The sequence below is a fragment of the Muntiacus reevesi genome, chromosome 3, assembly GCF_963930625.1.
Source record: "Muntiacus reevesi chromosome 3, mMunRee1.1, whole genome shotgun sequence".
In the NCBI taxonomy this organism is placed as follows: Eukaryota; Metazoa; Chordata; class Mammalia; order Artiodactyla; family Cervidae; genus Muntiacus; species Muntiacus reevesi.
In genome coordinates, this window is record NC_089251.1 from 176335608 (window position 1) to 176363145 (window position 27538).

Here is a 27538-nt window from a genome sequence, read left to right on the forward strand (position 1 = left end):
GTCTAGGTTTGTCATCGCTTTCCTGCCAAGAAACAATCCTCTTCTGATTTCATGGCCTCAGTCACAGTCCGTAGTGAGTTTGGAGCCCAAGGAGAGGAATCTGTCATTATTTCCACCCTTTGCCCTTCCATTTGCCATGCAGTAGAGGAATTTAAGACTACAAAATGGTGTGGGTTTCCTAGGAAGAAGGTTGATTATATTCTTTGATAGAAAAGACCACATTATTCCTGTACTCACAAAAATAATCTCGAGTCTTTTGGAAAGGTCACTGGAAAATCTCGGAGTTTATGGGGAGTTTGCTTTGCTTTCCTAACCCGTGTTTTTGCTTTCGGAGCCGCTAGAAGAGGCCGCAGGCCGGGCGCAGCCTCCTTCTCCGGGCGCGCGCGGCCAGAGGCCCAGGCCTGGATCAGGCTCGGGGCTCCTGGGCCGCGTGATGCAGCCCAAAAAAGGTGCAGCCTCGCACGTGTCCCCGCCGGCGCCCGGGACCCAATCGCCGCGCCCGCCCAGCGCTCGGGCCGCGTCCGCCGGTCGCAGGGACACGGGGGACCCGGAGTCGCGCCGCCCGCCGCCGCCATGCGGTTCCGCTTCGGGGTGGTGGTGTCGCCCGCCGTGGCCGGGGCCGGGCCGGAGCTGCTGGTCGTGGGGTCCCGGCCCGAGCTGGGGAGCTGGGAGCCGCGCGGGGCCGTGCGTCTGAGGCCGGCGGGCACGGCGGCGGGCGCGGGCGCGCTGGCGCTGCAGGAGCCGGGCCTGTGGCTCGGGGAGGTGGAGCTGGCGGCCGAGGAGGCGGCGCAGGACGGGGCGGAGCCGGGCCGCGTGGACACGTTCTGGTACAAGTTCCTGAAGCGCGAGCCGGGAGGAGAGCTCTCCTGGGAAGGTACGGGGGCTGCTGTGCCGCCCTGCTCCCCGCGGCCCCGGCCTCGGCCTGGGGCGGGCTCCAGCTGTCGCCGCCGCGGCTGCCCGGGCGCTTGGCCCGGATCTCGGGCTTCGCCCGCCGCCCGGACTGCCCGGGCGCCCCGGGCTGACCCTGGTCTGGCCGCCCAGCTGTCGCCACCAGCCCGGCGTGCCGCTCCCGACAGGTTCCGCTGGTGGGGGCGCTGTCCCCGGCCCCCCCTTCGTTCGGTCTCTGCCCCTCCGCGGTCTTTCCCACACACCCGGGACCTGGTGTCTTGCCCCCGCTGCCCCGGCGCTCGGGCCTCCGCCCGCCTGGCCCCCTGCGTCCTCTCCGAGGGCGTCCCCGGGCTCGCTGGGCCTCGCCGCTCCTGGGTTTTGCTCCCCATCTCCGCCGTGACTGTTTTTTTGCCCTCCTTTTCCTGCCTCGATTCACTAAAAAAATGACCCAACCGGTAAAGCTAGCCTTGTCGCTAATCCTAAACGGCAGCATGCTGCTTGGTGTATTTTGTTTTTCTTCTTTTCCATTTGAGACTGAACTAATGGCAAGACGGTGAGCGTTTTCTCTTTTCGAATTTTTTCCCCAAAGCCCCGAATATGTGGCTTCCCTGGTGTTCCAGAAGGTAAAGAATCCGCCTGCCGTGCGGGAGAACTGGGTTCGATCCCTGGTTTGGGAAGATCCCTTGCAGGAGGACATAGCAACACACTCCAGTATTCTTGCCTGGAGAATCCCCATGGACAGAGGAGCCTGGCGGGCTGTAGCCCATGGGATCACAGAGTCGGACACGACTGAGCGACTAAGCACAGCATAATTTGGCAGTTGAGATATGATCCGATTTCTTAAAATACAAAACCAATACATGCTGGCCGGAAAAAAAAAAAAGAGAGAGAAAAACATGTTCAAAAGTAAAAACGTGTTTCCTCCTTTCACCCTAAGCCCACTTATACCTATATATGACGTGTCTGCTTATCTCACACACAATTTGTATAATATTTTATTCTACTTCTTGCCTCTTCTTGCTCTGCAACATATTGCAAAAACTTTTTAGTGTTACTCCAGGTAGATGTATTTCATTTTCTAAATGGTAAGGAAATGTTCTGTATCCACCAGTGTCCATTTAGAGTGCTTTCCGTCCTCTTCTGTTTGTAAACAGTAATAGCTGAATTGAAAGTCCTTGTATAACGTTCTCTTTGAGCATTGGGAAGGTCCTTGCAGGGTAGATTCTGAGAAGTGAAATCGTTAGGTCAAAGAGTAGCCGTGTTTTACATTTCAGCAGCAGTAGTAGTGTTAGTTGCTCAGTTGTGTCTGACTCTTTGCAACCCCGTAGACTGTTGCCCGCCAGGCTTCTCTGTCCATGGAATTTTTCAGGCAAGAATACTGGAGTGGGCAGTTGTTCCCTTCTCCAGGGCATCTTCCCCACCCAGGAACCCAACCCAGGTCTCCTGCATTGCAGGCAGATTCTTTACCATCTGAACCACCAAAGACTAAGGGCTGCCAAATTATTGCCTGAAAAAGTGATGCCAAGTGTAGACTCCGGCCCGTGTGTGAATGTAGGCAGCCCTTTCTTTAATGAAATGTGCAGAGTAGGGGACGGGAGTGTGTGTGGCTCAGTGGTTGTCTAAAGTGGATGAAACGTCCCTGGGGAAGTTTATATGACAAAGTGGGCCGTTTAGCCCATAGTGATGTGGAAACAAAGAATCAGCAAAGAGCGTGAGTGTTCTGTAATATGTTTATATGGCATCCTTGTTCCTCTTTTTGTACCCACTGAGTTTCATAGTCTGGTACCATTTATTGTCCTTTTGTGTTACCATGCCAGAATTGAAAGGTACGCTCATCACTTATGCCCTTCTTTATAGGATATTCTGTTATTAGTAGTATTATATAGTTATTTTCATAATAAAGTACTATCTGATAATTTTAATAAAAATTAAGATGGTTAAAAACAAAGTTCTTCCCTTTCCCGAGTCCCCCTCCTTTTCTACTTTTAGTTTTTCTGAAGTCTCCCAAATTCAGATAGTCTTCTGAATTTCTTAATGTATCAACTTGAATTTTTCTGTTTTTAAGTTTTCTGAGAGTTGCCACATGAATTATATGTTATGCTTTAAAATTAGACAATGTCTACTGACAACTGCTGTATATCTATAAAATTAACCATCTTGCTTACTGTGAAATATGAGAAATTTAGCTCAGGTTCATTATCTCTCTCCTCTCTGCTGATTTTTATATTATTATTTTCCATTATACTCATGTAGTTTACTGTTGACTTTCTATTATATAGAAATTTCTGTATTATTCTTCTTTTATATAGAAAGTTGCATGTGTGCATGCTAAGTCACTTCAGACTGATGCTTTGCAGCCCTATGAACTCTGGCCCCCTCCCCAGGCTCCTCTGTCCATGGGACTCTGCAGGCAAGAATAAAAATACTGCAGGCAAGAATACTGGAGTAGGTTGCCATGCCTTCCTCCAGGGGATCTTCCCAAGCCAGGGATAGAACTTGTGTCTCTTATGTCTCCTGGATTGTCAGGCAGGTTTTTACCACCAGCGCCACCTGGGAGCCCATGTATATATAAAAGGTTAAGAAAAATAACACCTGCACATTCCTTTCCTTTTCCTTACTTTGGTTAATCATTATTTCTATGTTAAGGTCTATATAATTTGTATTTTGTTTTATAATTGTTACTATGCCATTTTGTTTTAGGCTGATAGATTGATTCAAAGAATTGTAAGTTAACAGACAGAATAATGAGAGGCCCCATAGCCAACATTTAAGAGCAGGGATTCTAGAGCCAGAATGCCTAGCTTCACCAACCAGTGTGTGACCTTGGGCAAGTCACTTAACTTTACTGTGCTACTGTTGAAATCTAAAGAGCTTAGGATAGGACATATATTAAGTGTTAAATAAGTGTTACTTGTTATTTTTACTATTATGATTGGGAAATAATTATTGTAGAACCAAGTAGTGCAATTACACTAATTAAAAAGTTTAGAAATATAATTCTGCGACATGAAACCTGTGTACCAGAAGGAAGAGTTCTTTTACACTATAAATCATGCTCAGATTTTGTTTAAAATGCTATCGGAGTTCATTTTACATTATATTTGAGTGGCAATGTTCTTTTACACCTTGTTTTAAACTTTCTAGTTACTTTTTAAAAACAGGAAGAGTACATTGATCCTCAAAATTTCCTAGCTCAAATGAACTATCTGATGAACGCAAACTCCTCACTTTTTGAAAACATTCTGTTCCTTGAAGATTTGGGGGTTTTGTTCTAATTTTCACTAATATTGGTATATATCTTTCTGAACACAGCCATCTGGGATTTATATTATTGTTGTTTTTAATTGGACTCCTGTGTTAGTTGCATTGTTTAGGATTCCACATTTTCCACTTTCTTGAATATCTTAGCCCTTTCATTTGATCAGCAAGTGAGAGATAAACTACCTGAGTTCTTAAATGCCTGAAAAGGTCTTCATGTTGCTTTCACATTTGATTAGTCATCTGGTAGAGTATTCTAGTCTGAAAATAATGTTCACTTTGAAGGCACTGCCTCAGTACCTTCTAGCACCAGTTGTAGTTGATAATTCTCATGTCAAAGTAAGCCCATTTCTTTGTAGGCACTTTTTTTTCCTCCTTGAAGCTTAAAAACTTTTTCTTACATTATTTTACCAGCTTGTATCTGAGTCTTTTGTTGTTGCTGTTCTCCTGACTTGACAATTGGTTGGCTTTTTGGATTCCAGGAATTATTTTTTTTTTTTTACTAATGGAAACTTTCTATTGTTTCTTTATTTCCTCCTCTCTATTTTCTCTGGTCTTTCCTCTGACATATCTTACTCATATGTACCTTCTGCTTTAATGTGAGTATCTCTTAGCATTTCTCCTGTGTTTTCCATCTTTTGTTTGGATAGTTTTCCCCAACTATGTTTCCAGATCACTGTTTTGTTTTTAATACTACCCATTCCATTATTTACTTCATATACTAAAAAATATTTTTTGGCAGTTTTAATCACCCACATTTTTATGTTAGTCTCTGATTTCTTTTTTTCTAGAGCTGGTTTTTCTTCCTGTATGGATAATTTATGTTTAAATCTTTCTGAGGACATTAAATAGAATTGATTAAAAATTGTTTTTGTCTTGCTTTAACTTTTTGTCCCTTCCCCCATAGCAATATTTTTTTTTAATGCTAAAAGTTTTCCTCAAGTGTCTGGTAATCTTTAGGTGACCATTTATTTTTATGAATAAAGCTTATGTTGATTTGTAGAGGCAACTGTGCTGGATCCCTGCTGAAGTTGCTTATGTTTGTCCAAAATCTCCTCTAAATGGAAGGACACTCATGGGATACTGTGTAATTTGGCAGATTTTGTGGAGGGGTAAGTTTCTTCACTTAGGTTTAAAGGGTGAGGATCCAGAGGACTCCTGGTTCTTATCATTAAAAAAGCAAAACAAAGCAAAGCAAACAAAAACGTGACTATAGGAAGAAATATTTCAGTCTATTTTATTCCCGAATGGTACTCCCATCTTTTACCTCCAAGTCAGTTGGTGGGTACATAGTTCTCTCAAGATCTGTTCTGACCAGATCTCTAGACCCTACACCTCTTCTCAAGTCCTTTCCAGGAAAACCATTCCCTCCTATATTTAGAGCATACTTATTTCATGTTAGGGATGAGGTAGTGTGGCAGGAGGCAGGTGGGAGAGCATTCCTTCAACCCTTTTTCAGGTTGGCATCTATTTGTTAAGTCTCTTCTTACAAGTCTTTCTTCTTCTTTTTAAAAAATATTGATTTATTTATTGATGCCATTCCCCATGGCATGTAGATTTTAGGTCCCCGACCAAGGATCAAACCCATGCCCCTGCAGTGGGGATTGAGGAGTCTTAACCACTAAACTACCAGGGAAGTCCCACATGTCTTTCTTAACTACTTTTTAATTCTTTCTCTTGGCACCTGTTCCTTTCCTTATATCTCTTTAATAGTTTAAAATTGCATTAGTTATAGTGACTTGGACTCTGATCGTAAGTAATAGAAACAGTATGGACAGTAGGAAGGAGGATCTCCCCCCTCCAAAAAATGTGGACTGTTTGAGAAGCAGTTTGGAATGCCTAGACTGCAGGTTGGGCTTCCCTGGTAGCTCAGCTGGTAAAGAATCCTCCTGCGATGCAGGACACCTGGGTTTGATCCCTGGGTTGGGAAGATCCCCTGGAGGAGGACATGGCAACAGGCTGCAAGTTAACAGAAAACATAACAAGCAATTGCTTAAACAAATAAGGGTTAGTTTTTGTACTACAAAAAGTTCAAAGGTAGGTGATAGGGGTAATGGTTCAAAGCTTGTGTATATCAGTTAAGGTGCCATTGTATTTTCTTAGCTTTTCCCTTAAGGCAACAGCTGCTGTTCTAATCATCATGTCTGCATTCAATAGAGTAAGGGAGGAGAGGGAAGAGTGGAAATGTCAGCCATAGGCATCCCCTTTAATCTAGAAAGCATTAACTTTGCTGGCATTCTCCCTAACCTTCAACACACATATAGGTATACCTTGCTTTATTGCACTTCACTTCCTTGAGCTTTGCAGATGTTACTTTTTTTTTTTCCCTTACATTGAGGATTTGTGGCAACTTTGTGTTAAACACATCTGTTGGTGCCATTTATAAAGTGTTTGCTCACTTCATGTCTCTGTGATAATTCTTGACAATACTTCAAACTTTTTCATTATTATTATATTTTTTATCCTTCTGGGAAAGAGTCACCATCCTGGATACCATTAAGAACATTTGTGATTCATGGAAATAGGTCAAAATATCAATATTAACAGAAGTTTGGGAGAAGCTGATTCCAGTCTTCATGGATGACTTTGAGGGGTTCAAGGCTTCAGTTGAAGAAGTATCGGCAGATATGGTGGAAATAGCAAGAGAACTCAAATTAGAAGTGGAGCCTGAAGTTGTGACTCAGTTGCTTCAATCTCTTCGTAAGACTTTCCCGATGAGGAGCTGTTTCTTATGGATAAACAAAGAAGATGGTTTCTTGAAATATAATCTACTCCTGGCAAGATGTCATGAAGATTGCTGAAATGACAAGAGGATATTTAGAATATTACATAAACTTAATTGATAAAGCAGCAACAGGGCTTGAAAAGATTGGCTCCAGTTTTGAAAGAAGCCCTGTCGTGGGTCAAAGGCTATCAAATAGCATTGCATGCTTCAGAAATGTTGTTCATGAAAGAGTCAGTTGATGTGGAAAATTTCACTGTCTTTTTTTTTTAAGAAATTGCTACAGCCACTCCAGCCTTTACCAGCCACCATCCTAATAGGTCAGTAGCCATCAGCATCAAGGCAAGACCCTCCAACCAGCAAAAAAGTTATGACTTGGTGAAGGTGCAGATGATGGTCAGCATTTTTAGCAATAGAGTGTGTTTAAACTAAGGTATTTAAATTGTTTTTTAAATTTGCCTTATTTTGATATTTGTTTTATTTTGATAGCCTGGAACTGAATTGGCAATGTCATTAAGGTATTCCTATAGTTCTTTTTCATATTTGTAATTGGACAGAACTGTTGTACTGAGCTACATCTACTGCAGAAGAGACTGAAAAAGCCCTAATGAAAAAATCAGTCATTTCTCCAAAGAGCTCTGATTTGTTTTATTGTAGAATGGTATTAAAAACCACCTCTTCATGGATCGCAGCTTTGTCATCATGAAGGGGCTATGAGCCATGCCATGCAGGGCCCCCCAAGATGGATGGGTCATAGCGAAGAGTTCTGACAAAACAGGGGCCACTGGAGAATGAAACGGCAACTCACTCCAGTATTCTTGCCTGAAGAACCCCAGCTAGAGTCTGAAAAGGCAAAAAGATATGGCACCAGAGCCCCCTCAGGTCAGAAGGTGTTCAATATACTATTGGGGAAGAGCAGAGGACAATTACTAATAGCTGCAGTAAGAATGGAAGTGGCTGGGCCAAAGCAAAAATGATGCTCAGCTGTAGATGTGTCTCATGGTAAAACTAAAATCCGATGCTGTAAAGAACGATATTGTATAGGAACCTGGAATGTTAGGTCCACAAATCAAGGAAAATTGGGTATGGTCAAGCAGGCGATGGCAAGAGTGAACACCAACATTTTAGGAATCAGTGAACTAAAATGGATGGAAATGGGTGATTTTAATTCAGATAACCATTACATCTACTACTGTGGGCAAGAATCCCTCAGAAGAAATGGAGTAGTCCTCACAGTCAAAAAAAAGAGTAGGAAATGCAGTGTGTGCTACGTGCTAAGTCACTTCAGTCGTGTCCAACGCTTTGCAATCCTATGGTCTATGGTTTGCCAGGTTTTTCTGTCCATGGGATTCTCCAGGCAAGAATCCTGGTATTGGTTGCCATTTCCTCCTCCAGGGGACCTTCCTGACCAAGGATCAGAACCTGTGTCTCTTGCGTCTCCTGCCTTGGCAGGTGGGTTCTTTACCAATAACGCCACCTGGGAAGCTCAAGAAATACAGTACTTGGGTGCACTCTCCAAAAGTGACAGAATGATCTCAGTTTTTTCCCAAGGAAAACCATTCAACATCACAGTAATCCAAGTCTATACTCCAAGCACTGATGCTTAAGAAGCTGAAGTTGACCTGTTCTGTGAAGACCTACAGCACCTTCTAGAACTAATAGCAGAAAAAGATGTCATTTTCATCATAGGGGATTGGAATGCAAAAGAAGAAAGTCAAGGGACACCCGGAATAACAGGCAAGTTTGGCCTTGGAATACAACATGAAGCAGGGCAAAGGCTAACAGAGTTTTGTCAAGAGAACACAGTGGTCACAGCAAACACCATTTTTCAACAACATAAGAGTTGACTATACACATGGACATCACCGGATGGTCAATACTGAAATCAGATTGATTATGTTCTTTGCAGCCATAGATAGAAAAGCTCTATATGCAGTCAACAAAAACAAGATCTAAAACTGACTGTGGCACTCTATCAGATATAATCCCTTGACTCTATTTGTCACCTTCACTGTATAATCATAAGGGATTTGATTTAAGCCATACTTGAATGGCCTAGTGGTGTTCCTTACTTTCTTCAATTTAAGACTAAATTTTGCAATAAAGAGCTCCATCTCTTCTGCAATAGATGTAGCCCAGTACAACAGTTCTGGTTTTGTCCATTTTTTGGATTTTAATCATTCTAATAGGTGTGCCATGGTATTTCACTGTTTTAATTTGCAATGCTCTAAAAATAAATTATGTTGAGTATTTCTGTAAATACTTATTTGCCATCTGTATAACATCTTTAATTGCACGTCTGCTCAGTTCTTTTCTCTATTTTTAGTTGGTTATTTCCTTGTTACTGATTTGTAAGAATTCTTTGTGTATTTCATATACAAATTCTTAAAAGAGATATATTATCTGCAAACATTTCCTCCCTATCTATGATTTGTCTTTTTATTCTCTTAGTAGTGTCTTTTACCATGAAAAACTTTTAATTTTAATTCAATCCAGTTTACCACTTTTTCCTTTCCTGGGTTGTACTTATGGTTTTTGAATTTAAAAACTCTTCCCCAAATCCAAGGTCATCTAGATTTTCTCATATGTTATCTTCTAGAAGTTTTATAATTTTACACTCTATTTTCAGGTCTATAATCCATTTTGTGTTAATTTTTGTGTGGTATAAGGTCTGTATCTAGGTTTTTGTTTTTCCTTTTGCATTTGAAAGTGAAAGTGAAGGTTCTCAATCTTGTCCAACTCTTTGCAACCCCATGGACTGCATATGAGTGTCCAGTTTTCCCAGCACCGTTTGTTGAAAATACTATCCTTTCTTGTTTGAATTGCCTTAATCAAAAATAAGTTGACTGTATTTGCACAGATCTACTTCTGGGCTCTTTATTTAGGTCCACTAATCTGTGTCTGTTGTTGTACCATATCACACTGTGTTGATCACTATAGCTTTATATTAATCTTGAGATAGTGTAGCATGAGTCCCCCAAGTTTGTTCTTCTTCAGTATTGTGTTGGCTTTTCTTGGTCTTTTGCCCTTTTGTATGTATTTTAGAATCAATGTATTGAATCTACAGAATGGCTTGCTGTAATTTTGATTAGGATTGCATGGAATCTGTAGATCAAGTTCAGGAGAATTAACATATAAACACTATTAAGTCTTTCCATCTGTGAACATGGAATACATTTCCATTTAATTAGGTCTTTGTGCAGACTTTCCTGGTGGTTCAGTGGTTAAAACTCCATTGTCCCAATGCAGGGGGCATGGTTTTGATCCCTGGTCAGGGAACTAGATCCTGCACGTGGCAACAAAGATCCCAAGTGCTGCAACTAAGGCCCAGTGTAGCCAAATAAATAAATTTAAAAAATGTAATTAGGTCTTTAATTTCTTTTACCAATGTTTTGTAGTTTCCAAATACAGATCTTACACATTTCATTAGATTTATACATAAGTTTTTTATTTTAATGGGGGTGATATTTTGGATGGTGTATTTAAAAACTTTTCAATTGTAAGTTTCAATTGTTCATTGATAGTACATAGAAAAAATTGACTTTTGTATCTATTGATTTTTGTTTGGATGGTAGACATTGTATTTACATTGTTTTCAAGAAAGCTTGGGATTTTTCTTTGTAGCAGCTCTTTATTGGTTAGCTTGTCCCTTTTGAGGTTTATCTTGAAGGTTTATAAGAGCAGGGCACAGTAGCTTTTACTGTAGAGCTAGTTTAGCCCCACGACTGAGCAATGATCCCTCTACATTTTCTCCTGGTTGCTTCATGTATTAAATAAGATCTTCTCATTCTATTTTGTGGAAACTCAAATGTTTCCCAGCTCTCCGTGAGCTGTGCTAATTCTTTGGTTTACAATTTTTAGAAATTTCTCTTCTCTTGTCATTGGTTTGTGATATGGCTCTGTCAAATTCCAACTTACACATCCGCAGAGAGGCATGAAACCAAAGCATCTAAGAGACCTTTATGAAGATTTATGGACCTCTCCATACAGCTTTCTCCTCTCTAGAATTAGGCCCTACAAATTCTAGTCAGTTTATTCTCCCTATATTTGCACTTGTAGTTCCTCAATCAGAGACACCATTGGATGCTATTTGGAATTCCATCCCTGTGTCACGGTTCAGAAATTCTCTACAGGCGGAAATCCATGGCATTCATATTGTTCCCCTTGTCTTTTTTTCTTTTCTCAGAGATACCTGTCCTGTCCTGCCTTTTGTTCAACATCCAAAAAGCGTTGTTCATGTATTTTGCCACTTTTTAAGTTGTTGCTTTCACAGGCAGAAGTCTCTGTAACTTGCCTGTAACAAGTCGAAGTTTGTTGCTGAGCCGTGAAAGATGCTGGGATTCTTGGCCTCCAGAGGAGAGGAATTCAATCCGGGGCCAGTGATGAGGCTTGATCGCTCAGAGCTTTTGTGTAATAAAGTTTTATTAAAGTATAAAAGAGATAGACAAAGCTTCTGACACAGACATCAGAAGGGAGCAGAAAGAGTGCAACCCGCCCCCCACACCCCCTGCTAGTCTTTAGCCGGATGTTTCATGTCTGTTAGAAAGCTGTTAATCAGGTAAGAGACACCTCAAGGTTGATGGACTTTCACCGGGCCCCTCTCCCACAATACGCATTTTTGAGATGGGATGGCACAGGTGTGTCGTCCCCCAGCCATGAAACAATTGATATGAACACTGGTTTGCTGAGCTATTATTATCAGCCCAAGGTTTGAGAAAAGAAAAAAGTTAGCCTTAGGTGTAACCATTTTGAAGAAAGACAAATTCCAAAGCAAATACATAGTTTCATTAACACTGCTTTAAAAAAATTTTTTCCATAAGAAAAACAGCATTGGTTAGCTCAAGGTTTTAGAAAAGTTAAGTTCAGGTGGAACCAGATATCATCATGGCAACACAGAATTTGCTAAGAGAAACCTTGGAGCCGACATTGGCAGGTCTTCGCTATTCGGCCAGACGCGCCACCTCTCGTGACATCGGGGTGGCGTCCTGGCGACAGGCTGGACTGTTAGATCCGATACTCCCAGATCTGTGCAAAAGCAGTCAGAGATGCACTGAAGACCGAATTCAGCGCAAACGCCATGAAAACTTCTGGCAGCAGCATAAAAATTGTGAAAGTGAAAAAGGAATAATCTATCCTGAGTGCAGCCTGAATGCTGCATGTTCAAGGTGAAGCTGTGGGCACATATTATAGCAGGTTGGAAAACCATCTTCCGTCATGGAAAAAAAAAACATAATAATACGTGTCTTGTTCAAAGATTGACAGTGCCAGTAAACTAAAGTACAGTTCACTCTAAAAAAAAAAAAAGGAGAGAGAGAGAGAGAGAAACCTTTTAATTTTGTATGGAGAAGGAAAAAAATCTGACACTTGTAGTTTGTTTCCTCCTGCTGCTTAAGGGAGAGAAAAATATCTGACACTTGCAGCCTATTTCCTCTGATTGGAGACCCCTGGCCTTCTTGCCTGTTACCCTCTCACAAATCTAATTCCATTTTTAAAAGTTTGCTGTTAAAATTTTTACAGCATATTATTAAAAATTTTTTTAAATAACAATTCCTTTTGTTGTTTATTTCTAATATATTTGTGTATGCATGTATATGTGTGTGTGTGTGTGTGTATGTACACACACACACATTAGAATCTAACCTATGTCTTTCTTGTTAAAATTAGGCTATTTTATTTGTTAGTATTTTCTTTCATGCTGAAAATTGCTAACTCTAATTATAAACTGGCATTAAATTTTGTTTCCACTCAATTATGCTCTGGATTAGGCATCCTAATCGTAGATTTTAATGATCATAAATTCAACATTCAAATTATCTCTATTTCTTACTCCACTTTTATTCCTCTGTAAAAGCTAATTTGTCATTTTATATTACCTTTTTTACCACAATAGTGATCTGTTTAGAGTAGTATTGACATGTTAAAAGTTTTAATCCTTAAATAACTGATTATTATAATTTAGGAAGATTATGCAAATAAACATGCAACTTTGTGTTTTTAAGATAATGCATTTTTTTGCTAAGGCTGTCTTAATAAACTCCTTTTGACTGGATGGCATAAACAACAGAAACTTATTGTCTCACAATTCTGGAGACTGGAAGTCCAAAATTCAAGTGTGGGCAGTGTTTGTTTCTTCTGAGACCCATGGGGAAGGGCTGTGTTCTAGGCCTCACCTCTTGACTTACAGATGGTTGTCTCCCCTCCGTGTCTTCACATCACCTTCTATGTGTCTCTCTGTCCAAATTTACCCTTTTTATGGAGATAGCAGTCATACTGGAATAAAGTCCACCCCAATGCCCTCATTCCAACTTCATTACCACTGCAAAGACTCCCCAAATAAGTTTACTCTGAAGAAATGGGCATTGAGTAAGGCTTCAGCAATACAAATTTTGGGAGGCACAATTCAACCTATAACCAGTAGTAAATCTTTTCCAACATTTATTTCGTTTATCAAACTGTTCTCTATATTCTGTATTATTAAAGCAGGTTATCATTTATCTTTGGGTGGAAAAAAATCCTTCTCTATAGTTACTTTACTGTTATCGATATTCTAGGTGAAAGCACCTATTTGGAAGGCAATAGGAAGGGAAATAATGGTATAGTAGGAAGAACAAATATTAGCAATAAGATAAACCCAGGTTAGACTGCAGATTCTGCCAGAATTATTGTATTACCTTACATGAATTACCTAATGCCAGGAGTTCATTTCTTCCCTTCTACAAAGGGGTAGTTAACACACCCCTATAAAGTAACTAGAAAAACAGTAGCTTTAAGGTAGTCAGCAGTTTCTAGCAACTGAATTACCTGTGCCTTTCCATTTTTACTAAGATGAAATTTCTTGATGATCTTAAAGACAGTTTTGTGTTTATTGAGGCACCAGTTTTAAATAATATTGGACTACTCCATACGCTGATCCCAAACTATACCTGTGTTGCCAGTGTATTCTAGACCATGCTGCAGCCTCTTAAAAATTACTTTTGGACTCTGTGGGAGAAGGCGAGGGTGGGATGTTTTGAGAGAACAGCATCGAAACAAGTATACTCTCAAGGGTGAAACAGACCACCAGCCCAGGTTGGATGCATGAGACAAGTGCTCAGGGCTGGTGCACTGGGAAGACCCAGAGGGATCGGGTGGAGAGGGAGGCGGGAGGGGGAATCGCGATGGGGAACACATGTAAATCCATGGCTAATTCATGTCAATGTATGGCAAAAACCACTACAATAGTGTAAAGTAACTAGCCTCCAACCAATAAAAATAACTGAAAATAAATAAATAAATAAAATTACTTGCACCACCCATTTCTACCATGCTTCTGCTCTTACTATGCTATGCCTTGGTGAGGACTGGGTTTGAGTGGAGGACAGATGGATACATACTGCATAAGAGATATTATCCACATTCCAGTCCAATTTTGTGAATACAGTGCACTCAGTCTTAACTGGATAAACTTTGAGTAGAAGAAAGTTCTCCTAAATATAACTTTGGTCCTTTGTTTCACCCATTAGGAGATGAGGGTCTTTCAAGAGCATAACTATGCTTACTGCACTCAAACTATCAAATAAATCATTAAAAAGGGAACATAAATGGAGGTACCTGGCAGAGCATTACATGAGATAGCTTAATGAGATAGTTATGAAAAACAAGTATAAATAGAACTTTGAAGAGTGACTCATGAAATGCTAAGAAAGATTCATTTCAACAATAGTTTATTACTGTTGAATGAAAAATTCTACTCACTAAAAATTACAATAAACTTAATTTTACTCTTTCTTAATCATCTGAAACCATCCTGCTACTGCTAAGTCACTTCAGTCGTGTCCGACTCTGTGCGACCCCATCTCTGGGATTCTCCAGGCAAGAACAGAGTGGGTTGCCATTTCCTTCTCCAACGCATAAAAGTGAAAAGTGAAAGTGAAGTTGCCCAGTCATGTCCGACTCTTTGTGACCCCATGGACTGCAGCCTACCAGGCTCCTCCGTCCTTGGGATTTTCCAGGCAAGAGTACTGGAGTGGGGTGCCATTGCCTTCTCCTGAAACCATCCTAGGAAACCTGAATTTATGTTGAACCATAGCATCACCAAATTAACTCTCCTCATTTTTTGATGGATAAAGTGGGGCCCATAAAGTTTGAGTGGCTGACCTAAGCTCACACACTGCTAGCCTGTGAGAAACACGAGGCTAGAACACAAGTGTCATGGTTTAGCACTTTTCCTTCCAGACAATATCACCTCTGGCTAGGCAGGGCATGGAGATTTGGTGAGTGAATTTTATTTTATTATGTTCACATTTTTAAAATTGGAGTATAGTTGCTTTACAATTTTGTGTTAGTTTCTGCTGTACAAGCTGAATCAGGTATTTAAGTATACGTATATGCTCTCTCTCTTGAGCCTCCCTCCCAGCGCCCCGCCCCACCCCTCTAGATCATCACAGAGCCCTGAGCTAACCTGTGTTTTACACGTGGTAGTGTATATATGTCAATGCTATTCTCTCAATTCGTCCCACTCTCTCCCTCCCCCACTACGTCCACAAGTCTGTTCTCTACATCCCCGTCTCTATTCCTGCCCTGCAGATAGGTTTGGTGGGTGAATTTTAATATCTTGTACATAAACTCTGAGCTCTGGGACTTCATAGGTGAACAGGAGGTCACGGTGGCTGTATAATACCTAGGCTATGGTCACTGAGAAGGGATTTGATGGAGAAATAATGGAGAAGTGAGTTGAGACTCGATTTATTCCAAATGGTTCTTTCTTTTGACACTCTCTTTATCTTCTTCCCACCTTCTTTTCCTTCAAAATATTTTTTAATGTGTTGTTTCAGCTAAAATGACCCAAAGTTTTGAGAACAACAGGAATGATATTGAAATCAGAATAAACAGCTTTTTTTTTTTCCCTGCTCTTGGACCAAACCATGGTCTACCACATATCCAAAATAAATCGTGCCAGACTAAAATAATACAGGAATAGATGTTATTATTGCTTCTCTGATAGCTCAGTTGGTAAAGAATCTGCCTGCAATGCAGGAGACTCTGGTTCAATCCCTGGGTTGGGAAGAACTCCTGGAGAAGGGAAGGGCCACCCACTCCAGTATCCTGGCCTGGAGAATTCCATGGCCCTTATGGTCTCTGGGGTTGCAAAGAGTTGGACATACTGTTTCTCATTCCATCTCCCCCAGTACCTGACCCTCCATAATTTGCCAGAGAACTGAAATGAAAATGCTTGCTACTTTTAGATGACTTATTCATGTCCTCTAGAAGCAGAATGGGGTTCTAGTTTTAGTGAAAATTAAAGGAAATATCATTGCATTCTCACCCAGTGAGGAGGGAGAAATGCTCTGAAAAGTTTTTTTTTCCCCCAAAAGGTGGCAGAACAACTAAAATCTGAAAAGTGTCCCTTGGTGCTCCTGTGGAGACAAAATAAGCTGGACACAATATTAGTTTAAACCAGTGTAACATATTTCATGGTGGGGAATTTAGGGAAGTGAAATGTAGATGGTGGAGATTTTATGCTTCAATTGACATGTTTCTTCGTGTAAAGGTAAAGCCCAGGAGTGTCTGGGACATGAGAGTGAACGAGAAAAAGGTTTATGAATTGTGATTTGTAGAAAGTCAGAGCATGAATAGCTTAATGAGATGAAAGAAGCCCAAGGAGCTTTCAGCTTTCTGTGAAAGAAACTGACCTGGCTGACAGGTGAGGTCTGACCAGCTGGGTGGGTCTCCGCTAGGCAGAAGAGATAGCTCTGTCTGGTTACCAATATTGGTGCCAATGTTTCCATACCAGTAAGCTGATGAAAATGTTTCATTATTCCAAGACGACCATCAGTATGAGTTTCTTTATTTTCTGTTAAAAGTTTTCTGTTTTCCGCTCCGATGGTGGGATCATGGGCCCTGTGTAGCTGGCTGAGGTCTGTAGTACAGACAGTATACAGCAGAGTGAGATACTGAACATTTTCAGTTTCATGACCTTCATTTTTTTAAATGTCAAATCATAATGTCACATTAACAAAGAGCTTTATCCCAAATTTTTCTAATTAAAGAGAATCAGAGGAATGGTTACTTTGAAATCATTTCCTTTTTCCAGCTTACTCGTAAAAGGCTCTCTTCTATGAGAAAATAATAGATCACCATTTGACCTGTTATTGACAAAATTTCTGTTGCAGTGCAATCGACTTTCACTTAGCATAATGTTTTCAAAGTTTCATGCATATTGTAGCTTGTTCTAGATGTTATGTTTGTAGATGTGTACCTTTGGAAAAAGTTAATATAGCATTTACATTTATGTCTTTACTACATTTATGTCATATACTACTGTCTTTACTGACCACAGTCACTAAAAATCTATTTGATGAGCGTGAGAGTCACTGTCCAGAAAAAGAATAATTTGGAGTCCCATACACAGAAAATTATATTTGGGAGTTATACTGCTGTTTCCATGGTCTTAGTGTCAGAACTACACTGCTGCTGCTGCTTAGTCACTTCAGTCGTGCCGACTCTGCGCGACCCCGTGGACTGCAGCCCCCAGGCTCCTCCGTCCATGGGGCTCTCCAGGCAAGAACACTGGAGTGGGCTGCCATGCCCTCCTCCAGGGGATCTTCCCAACCCAGGGACTGAACCCTGGTCTCCTGCACTGCAGGCAGGCTTTTACCAACAAGCCATCAGGGAAGCCCTCAGAACTATACAATATATCACCTATTGAATTCTGAGTTTGTGCAGATTCTGAGTGTTGTGCAGAACACATTGGTTTAAAGTGTTGCTTTAACACTTACTAATTCAGAATAATTATGAGGAAGAATTGAGTTAATATAGAGGCGCATTCTTTGTAAATTAAAGTGATAAATATTTTGTATTGAAAATATTAAGATTTTGTTATTGGCATATTTATCTTTATTATTTTTTTGTTACATTTCCAATATTATTTGCAATGAAAGAGTATCCCATAAAAATTTATTAAAAGTACTTTACCCCTGAGCTGTGTACACTTCTTCTGCACAGACTGTTGTCTTTACTTAATCTGTTTGGAAATCTGAATCTGAAATTTTCACTTGATAATGCTGTTTTTGATGGTGGCTGAAGAGGTTTTATTATTTCTCAGAGAGATGTACTTAGAATTCTTTAGTGGATCAATCTAATTAGGTGTGAATGTAGAGATACATAATCCAAATCAAACTTCAAAAAGAAACTCTTTCAGGTAGTCTGCTATTACAAAGGGGAAAGTGCCGTGAAAATAAAAATGTATCAGTATCATTAAACCACCAATTTTATTATTATTTAAAACCTTACTTTGGTTTTAGCCTTTGAGAAAAAAATCTTTATTACTTTCCCTCCCTCAATTAGGCAAAAACTAAGAAATCAAAATCTGTATTGATTCGTTTATTCAATTCATTTAACAAACAATTTTGAGGCTCAGTTATCCACCTGGAATTGCAGTAGGTGCTGGGAAACATAGATGAAAAATTCACAGCCCTTGCATTTGAGAGACTTATTCTAGCTGAGAGAAAAAGACTTTTAATCAAGTAAGGACTGTGACAGAAATCTAAGTGTTATTGGTGTTATGGTGTTATGGAGGAAGTTCATCCAGTTGGGAATTCAAGGAGTTGGGAAAGCCTTTACATAAGAAGTGGTAGTATTTTGAAATTGGTATTTAAAGAATAATAAGTTCTTCCCTGCCCCCTTTTTTCTGTAATTATGGAAGTAAAAACTAGATTTAAAAAATAAAAAATCTGCCTGATGTGTATTCAACAGGAAATTGGTGTCCTGCCTTTATCCTCCACAAGTGAGAGTCCTGGTTTTACTGAAGTGAGGACAAAGTCCAAATCTGAGGGCTCAGAGGCACGTAAGCCATTCAGCCTTTTGTGGAGGGGCTCCCTGCATGTCCTGGGGTCAGGCGGGGTGAGCTGTAGGAATGTAGGGTTTTGGTAAAGGAGGTGCTGTAGGAGCAGCTGGTGAGGAGGGTGGGAATGGTCTGCAGGGGACCTGGGGGCATCTGCTGTGGGCTGGTGAGGATGGTCTTCTTTCTTGGGACTTGTGTAGAGGTAGCCTTGCTTACCGCATTGCTCATTTTCAGCCTTCTCTGTTGGCATCTTTTTCTTCAAATGTAACTCAAGTAACTCTCTGGTGAAGTTTCTAGATACATCAGTGACCCCCCTCCTTCTGCCCTCCCCAACCTTTTGGAGCATTGGGATCACCAGGGGAGCTGTTTAAAATACAGATTTGGGGTTAATCACAGACTTAACAGAATCTCCAGAAATGATGCTTGTAAATCCATATTTTTTAACAGTGTTGAGATATAATTCACATATCATAAAATTCACCCTATTAACTTGTATAATTCAGGGGTTTTCAGCATATTCACAATATTGTGTAACCACCAACACCCATTCTCCAGTGTTTTCTCACCACTCCAAAAAGAAACCCTGTACTCATTACTGATCAGTCTCCCTTCCTCCCCATACTCACCTCCTCTGGCAAACACTAATGTACTTTCTGTCTCTGTGGATTTGCCTTTTCTGGTATTTCACGTAAATGGGACTGTACTGTATATAGCCCTGTGTAACCGACTTTCACTAAGCATGATGTTTTCCAATGTTCATGAATCTTGTAGCATGTCTCAGTTCATCTTGCTTTTATGACAATCTTATTGCATTATATGAATGCACCACAATTTGTTTATTCATTGCTCAACCCAGATGGACATATGGGTTATTCTAAGTTTTTGAATAATGCTGCTATAAACATTGGTGTACAATTTTGGGTGGGCTGATGTTTTTACTTCTTCTGGGTATATACCCAGAAGTTAGCTGCTGAATCATATGGTAATTCCATTGTTTAACTTTTGAGGAACTGCCAAACTGTTTTCCAAAGTGACTGCAGCATTTTAAATTCCCACCAACAATGTTTCAGAGTTTCCGTTTCTCACTGGGTTGACAATGCTTGTTATTTTCTGTATTTTTTTATTTTAGTCATCCCGGGGGTGTGAAGTGATGTTTCATTGTGGTTTTTATTTGCATTTCCCTAATGGCTGATGACGTTGAGCAGCTTTTCATATGCTTATTGGGCCACGTGTCAATCAGAAGATACACGTGTGTTGTATATTCTTGGAGAAATGTCTATTCACATCTTTTCACTCATTTTTCATTGGGCTATTTGTCTTTCAGATATTCAATCATTGAGCATTCTTTAAAAAAAAAAAAAAAAACCATCTTGGGTGACCTTGATGCAGATACTTGGATGGATAATAAAAACTATAGAGTAGCCAGTGGGCATATTAAAGCATGAACTGCATGAATTGGTTTTGTATAGTGTTTCACTTTGTTGTAAAGAAGTGGAGCAATATGGTTTAATGCTGATTTATTGGAATTATCTGTTAAATACATTTATCCTTTCTTGGCTAACCCTAACATTACCATGTTCATCTTTCTGTTCACTACTGTTAGGTGTAAATGCTCTTTGAACTTCTTCCCTCAGATCACCTCTTGTATTAAGTTACCTTCTTTCTTAGGAGGACCTCCTCCAATTCCATGATGAAGGTCCGTCTAGTCAAGGCTATGGTTTTTCCAGTGGTCATGTATGGATGTGAGAGTTGGGCTATAAAGAAAGCTGAATGCCGAAGAATTGACGCTTTTGAACTGTGGTGTTGGAGAAGACTCTTGAGAGTCCCTTGGACTGCAAGGAGATCCACCTAGTCCATCCTAAAGCAGATCAGTCCTGGGTGTTCATTGGAAGGACTGATGTTGAAGCTGAAACTCCAATACTTTGGCCACCTGATGCGAAGAGCTGACTCATTTGAAAAAACCCTGATGCTGGGAAAGATTGAGGGCAGGAGGAAAAGGGGACGACAGAGGATGAGATGATTGGATGGCATCACCGACTCAATGGACATGGGTTTGGGTGGACTCTGGGAGTTGGTGATGGACAGGGAGGCCTGGCGTGCTGCGGTTCATGGGGTCGCAAAGAGTCAGACACAACTGAGCGACTGAACCGAACTGATAGCTCTAGCTCTAATCCCTCTCCTGGGTTTCAGACTTATTTATTCCATTGTCTATGAGACTTTTTCATCTGGATGTCCTGCAAGTACTTTAAACTCAGGATATTCAAACCTCAACTTATAATCAGCCTTTGCAAAGCTTCTTTTTCTGTTGTCCTGGGTTGAAGACACGATAGCTTAGTCACTCAAGTGTATAGAACGTTCGTACTTCTTAGATTGGAATGCCTGCACATGAGTCTCTAGGACATTTCCTAGGCCAAGATTTTGATTTAATAATTCTGAGATTGTCCAGAGAGTAAGAATTTTACAAGTGCTTTTCTTTTTCCATCTTTTTTTTTTTTTTTTCCATTTATTTTTATTAGTTGGAGGCTAATTACTTCACAACATTGCAGTGGGTTTTGTCATACATTGACATGAATCAGCCATGGATTTACATGTATTTCCCATCCTGATCCCCCCTCCCACCTCCCTCTCCACCAGATTCCTCTGGGACTTCCCAGTGCACCAGGCCCAAGCACTTGTCTCATGCATCTCACCTGGGCTGGTGATCTGTTTCACCATAGATAATATACATGCTGTTCTTTTGAAACATCCCACCCTTGCCTTCTCCCACAGAGTCCAAAATTCTGTTCTGTACATCTGTGTCTCTTTTTCTGTTTTGCATATAGGGTTATCATTACCATCTTTCTAAATTCCATATATATGTGTTAGTATGCTGTAATGGTCTTTATCTTTCTGGCTTACTTCACTCTGTATAATGGGCTCCAGTTTCATCCATCTCATTAGAACTGATTCAAATGAATTCTTTTTAATGGCTGAGTAATATTCCATGGTATATATGTACTACAGCTTCCTTATCCATTCGTCTGCTGATGGGCATCTAGGTTGCTTCCATGTCCAGTGCTGCGATGAACATTGGGGTGTACTTGTCTCTTTCAGATCTGGTTTCCTCGGTGTGTATGCCCAGAAGTGGTATTGCTGGGTCATATGGCAGTTCTATTTCCAGTTTTTTAAGAAATCTCCACACTGTTCTCCATAGTGGCTGTACTAGTTTGCATTCCCATCAACAGTGTAAGAGGGTTCCCTTTTCTCCACACCCTCTCCAGCATTTATTGCTTGTAGACTTTTGGATAGCAGCCATCTTGACTGGCATGTAATGGTACCTCATTGTGTTTTTGATTTGCATTGCTCTGATAATGAGTGATGTTGAGCATCTTTTCATGTGTTTGTTAGCCATCTGTATGCCTTCTTTGGAGAAATGTCTGTTTAGTTCTTTGGCCCATTTTTTGATTGGGTTATTTATTTTTCTGGAATTGAACTTCAGGAGTTGCTTGTATATTTTTGAGATTAATCCTTTGTCTGTTTCTTCATTTGCTATTATTTTCTCCCAATCTGAGGGCTGTCTTTTCACCTTACTTATAGTTTCCTTTGTTGTGCAAAAACATTTAAGTTTCATTAGGTCCCATTTGTTTATTTTTGCTTTTATTTCCAATATTCTGGGAGGTGGGTCATAGAGGATCCTGCTGTGATTTATGTCAGAGAGTGTTTTGCCTATGTTCTCCTCTAGGAGTTTTATAGTTTCTGGTCTTACATTTAGATGTTTAATCCATTTTGAGTTTATTTTTGTGTATGGTGTTAGAAAGTGTTCTAGTTTCATTCTTTTACAAGTGGTTGATCAGTTTTCCCAGCACCACTTGTTAAAGAGGTTGTCTTTTTTCCATTGTATATCCTTGCCTCCTTTGTCAAAGATAAGGTGTCCATAGGTTCGTGGATTTATCTCTGGGCTTTCTATTCTGTTCCGTTGATCTATATTTCTGTCTTTGTGCCAAGACCACATTGTCTTGATGACTGTGGCTTTGTAGTAGAGTCTGAAGTCAGGCAGGTTGATTCCTCCAGTTCCATTCTTCTTTCTCAAGATTACTTTGGCTATTCGAGGTTTTTTGTATTTCCATACAAATTGTGAAATTGTTTGTTCTAGTTCTGTGAAAAATACCATTGGTAGCTTGATAGGGATTGCATTGAATCTATAGATTGCTTTGGGTAGTATAGCCATTTTGACAATATTGATTCTTCCAATCCATGAACACGGTATGTTTCTCCATCTGTTTGTGTCCTCTTTGATTTCTTTCATCAGTGTTTTATAGTTTTCTATGTATAAGTCTTTTGTTTCTTTAGGTAAATATACTCCTAAGTATTTTATTCTTTTTGTTGCAATGGTGAATGGTATTGTTTCCTTAATTCCTCTTTCTGTTTTCTCATTGTTAGTGTATAGGAATGCAAGGGATTTCTGTGTGTTAATTTTATATCCTGCAACTTTACTATATTCATTGATTAGCTCTAGTAATTTTCTGGAAGAGTCTTTAGGATTTTCTATGTAGAGGATCATGTCATCTGCAAACAGCGAGAGTTTCACTTCTTCTTTTCCTATCTGGATTTCTTTTACTTTTTTTTCTGCTCTGATTGCTGTGGCCAAAACTTCCAAAACTATGTTGAATAGTAGTGGTGAGAGTGGGCACCCTTGTCTTCTTCCTGATTTCAGGGGAAATGCTTTCAATTTTTCACCATTGAGGGTAATGCTTGCTGTAGGTTTGACATATATAGCTTTTATTATGTTGAGGTATGTTCCCTCTATTCCTGCTTTCTGGAGAGTTTTAATCATAAATGAGTGTTGAATTTTGTCAAAGGCTTTCTCTGCATCTATTGAGATAATCATATGGTTTTTATCTTCCAATTTGTTAATGTGGTGTCTTACATTGATTGATTTGCGGATATTAAAGAATCCTTGCATTCCTGGGATAAAGCCCACTTGGTCATGGTGTATGATTTTTTTAATATGTTGTTGGATTCTGTTTGCTAGAATTTTTTTAAGGATTTTTGCATCTATGTTCATCAGTGATATTGGCCTGTAGTTTTCTTTTTTTGTGGCATTTTTGTCTGGTTTCGGAATTAGGGTGATGGTGGCCTCATAGAATGAGTTTGGAAGTTTTCCTTCTTCTGCAATTTTCTGGAAGAGTTTGAGTAAGATAGGTGTTAGCTCTTTAAATTTTTGGTAGAATTCAGCTGTGAAGCCATCTGGTCCTGTGCTTTTGTTTGCTGGAAGATTTCTGATTACAGTTTCGATTTCCTTGCTTGTGATGGCTCTGTTAAGATCTTCTATTTCTTCCTGGTTCAGTTTTAGAAAGTTATACTTTTCTAAGAATTTGTCCATTTCTTCCAAGTTGTCCATTTTATTGGCATAGAGCTGCTGGTAGTAGTCTCTTATGATTCTTTGTATTTCAGTGTTGTCTGTTGTGATCTCTTCATTTTCATTTCTAATTTTGTTAATTTGGTTCTTCTCTCTTTGTTTCTTAATGAGTCTTGCTAATGGTTTGTCAATTTTGTTTATTTTTTCAAAAAACCAGCTTTTAGCTTTGCTGATTTTTGTTATGGTCTCTTTAGTTTCTTTTGCATTTATTTCTGCCCTAATTTTTAAGATTTCTTTCCTTCTGCTAACCCTGGGGTTCTTCATTTCTTCCTTCTCTAATTGCTTTAGGTGTAGAGTTAGGTTATTTATTTGGCTTTTTTTTTGTTTCTTGATGTAAGCCTGTAATGCTATAAACCTTCCCCTTAGCACTGCTTTTACAGTGTCCCATAGGTTTTGGGTTGTTCTGTTTTCATTTTCATTCATTTCTATGCATATTTTGATTTCTTTTTTGATTTCTTCTATGATTTGTTGGTTATTCAGAAGCGTGTTATTTAGCCTCCATATGTTTGAATTTTTAACAATTTTTTTCCCTGTAATTGAGATCTAATCTTACTGCACTGTGGTCAGAAAAGATGACTGGAATGATTTCAATTTTTTTGAATTTTCCAAGACCAGATTTATGGCCCAGGATGTGATCTATTCTGGAGAAGGTTCTGTGTGCACTTGAGAAAAAGGTGAAGTTGATTGTTTTGGGGTGAAATGTCCTATAGATATCAGTTAGGTCTAGCTGGTCCATTGTGTCATTCAAGGTTTGTGTTTCCAAGTCTCCCACTATTATTGTGTTAGTATTAATTTCCCCTTTCATACTCGTTAGCGTTTGACGTACATATTGCAGTGCTCCTATGTTGGGTGCATATATATTTATAATTGTTATATCTTCTTCTTGGATTGATCCTTTGATCATTATGTAGTGTCCTTCTTTGTCTCTTTTCACATCCTTTATTTGAAAGTCTATTTTATCTGATATGAGTATTGCGACTCCTGCTTTCTTTTGGTCTCCGTTTGCATGAAATATTTTTTTCCAGCCCTTCACTTTTAGTCTGTATGTGTCTCTGGTTTTGAGGTGGGTCTCTTGTAGACAGCATATATAGGGGATCTTGTTTTTGTATCCATTCAGCCAATCTTTGTCTTTTGGTTGGGGCATTCAACCCATTTACATTTAAGGTAATTATTGATAGGTGTGGTCCCGTTGCCATTTACTTTGTTGTTTTGGGTTCACGTTTATACAACCTTTCTGCATTTCCTGTCTAGAGAAGATCCTTTAGCATTTGTTGAAGAGCTGGTTTGGTGGTGCTGAATTCTCTCAGCTTTTGCTTGTCTGTAAAGCTTTTGAATTCTCCTTCATATCTGAATGAGATCCTTGCTGGGTACTGTAATCTAGGTTGTAGGTTATTCTCTTTCATTACCTTAAGTATGTCCTGCCATTCCCTTCTGGCCTGGAGGGTTTCTATTGATAGATCAGCTGTTATCCTTATGGGAATCCCTTTGTGTGTTATTTGTTGCTTATCCCTTGCTGCTTTTAGTATTTGTTCTTTGTGTTTGATCTTTGTTAATTTGATTAATATGTGTCTTGGGGTGTTTCGCCTTGGGTTTATCCTGTTTGGGACTCTCTGGGTTTCTTGGACTTGGATGGCTACTTCCTTCCCCATTTTAGGGAAGGTTTCAGCTATTATCTCCTCGAGTATTTTCTCATGGCCTTTCTTTTTGTCTTCTTCTTCTGGGACTCCTATGATTCGAATGTTGGGGCGTTTCACATTGTCCCAGAGGTCCCTGAGGTTGTCCTCATTTCTTTTGATTCTTTTTTCTTTTTCCCTCTCTGCTTCATTTATTTCCACCATTTTATCTTCTACCTCACTTATCCTGTCTTCTGTCTCCATTATTCTACTCTTGGTTCCCTCCAGAGTGTTTTTGATCTCATTCATTGCATTATTCATTTTTAATTGACTCTTTTTTATTTGTTCTAGGTTTTTATTAAACATTTCTTGCATCTTTTCAATCTTTGTCTCCTGGCTAATTATCTGTAACTCCATTTTGTTTTCAAGATTTTGGATCATTTTTATCATCATTATTCTAAATTCTTTTTCAGGTAGATTCCCTATCTCCTCCTCTTTTGTTTGACTTGGTGGGCATTTTTCATGTTCCTTTACCTGTTGGGTATTTCTCTGCCTTTTCATCTTGTTTAGATTGCTGTGTCTGGAGTGGGCTTTCTGTATTCTGGAGGTCTGTGGTTCCTTTTTATTGTGGAGGTTTTACCCAGTGGGTGGGGTTGGACGATTGGCTTGTCAAGGTTTCCTGGTTCGGGAAGCTTGCGTCGGTGTTCTGGTGCGTGGAACTGAATTTCTTCTCTCTGGAGTGCAATGGAGTGCCCAGTAATGAGTTTTGAGATGGGTCTGTGTGTTAGGTGTGACCTTGGGCAGCCTGTATGTTGACGTTCAGGGCTATGTTCCTGCGTTGCTGGAGAATTTGCGTGGTATGTCTTGCTCTAAAACTTATTGGTTCTTGGATGGTGGTTGGTTTCAGTGTAGGTATGGAGGCTTTTGGATGGTCTCTTATTACTTAAAGTTCCATGTAGTCAGGAGTTTTCTGGTGTTCTCAGGTTTTGGGCTTAAGTCTCCTGCCTCTGGATTTCAGTTTTATTCTTCCAGTAGTCTCAAGACTTCTCCAACTATACAGTACTGATAATAAAACTAGGTTAATGGTGAAAAGATTCTCCCCCGTTAGGGACACCCAGAGAGCTTCACAGAGTTACATGAAGAGGAGGAGAGGGAGGAGGGACATAGAGATGAGCAGGGGGAGAAAAAGGGGGACTCAAGAGAAGAGAGACAGATCTATGTAGTTGTCTGTTCCCAGAGCGTTCTCCGTAGCCCAGACACCCACAAAGATTCACAGAATTGGATTGGGAAGAGAAGGGAAAAGGAGGAAATAGAGGTGTTCTGAGGTAGAAAATGGAGAGTCAAGATTGAGAGAGAGTAATCAACACACTCCTGAGTAAAAATGGGAACTGAATATTGGATTCTTAAATGTCCACAATTTATATCATATACTGAAAAACAAAGATTAAAAATCTAGAGTAGAGGTTAGACTCTTAAAAATACAATATTAAAAACAAAAACCAAAACACACAAAATAATTTTAGAACTATATATGAAGTTCGATTTAAAAATAGGGCTTCTCGTTTTTTTTCTTTTTGGTAAGGTTATAGTGTAATGAAAATGAAAATTAAGGAGTAGTAGAGGAGTAATAGAGGACTTTAAAAGGAGATAAGAGAAAAAGAAAAATAGAAAATAGAAGAGAAAAAAAAACAAGAAAAAAATTTTTCCTAATTAAAAAATCGTAAAAATCTATGAAAATGAAAGTTAAGGAGTAATGGGGGAGTAATAGGGGATTTTAAAAGAAAATAAAAGAGATAAAAGAAAAAAAATTTTTTTTCACTTAAAAAAAAAAAGTAAAA

At 39.7% G+C, this 27538-nt stretch overlaps 1 protein-coding gene and 1 pseudogene across 5 annotated transcripts in view; both read left to right on the forward strand.

Moving 5' to 3' along the window:
- Positions 1 to 376: 376 nt before the first annotated feature.
- Positions 377 to 27538, forward strand: part of EPM2A (EPM2A glucan phosphatase, laforin) — a 102959-nt gene continuing 75797 nt past the window's right edge. For 2 of the 5 annotated variants that reach the window (XM_065931195.1, XM_065931198.1), the window contains exon 1: positions 379 to 874. In XM_065931195.1, the coding sequence (XP_065787267.1) occupies positions 574 to 874 (301 nt within the window). In that variant the 5' untranslated portion in view covers positions 379 to 573. Of the gene's footprint in view, positions 875 to 27538 lie in introns of all 5 variants that reach the window. The other 3 variants (XM_065931196.1, XM_065931199.1, XM_065931197.1) reach the window with 3 other exon arrangements.
- LOC136162911 (ATP synthase subunit epsilon, mitochondrial pseudogene) lies at positions 11753 to 12063 on the forward strand (annotated as a pseudogene).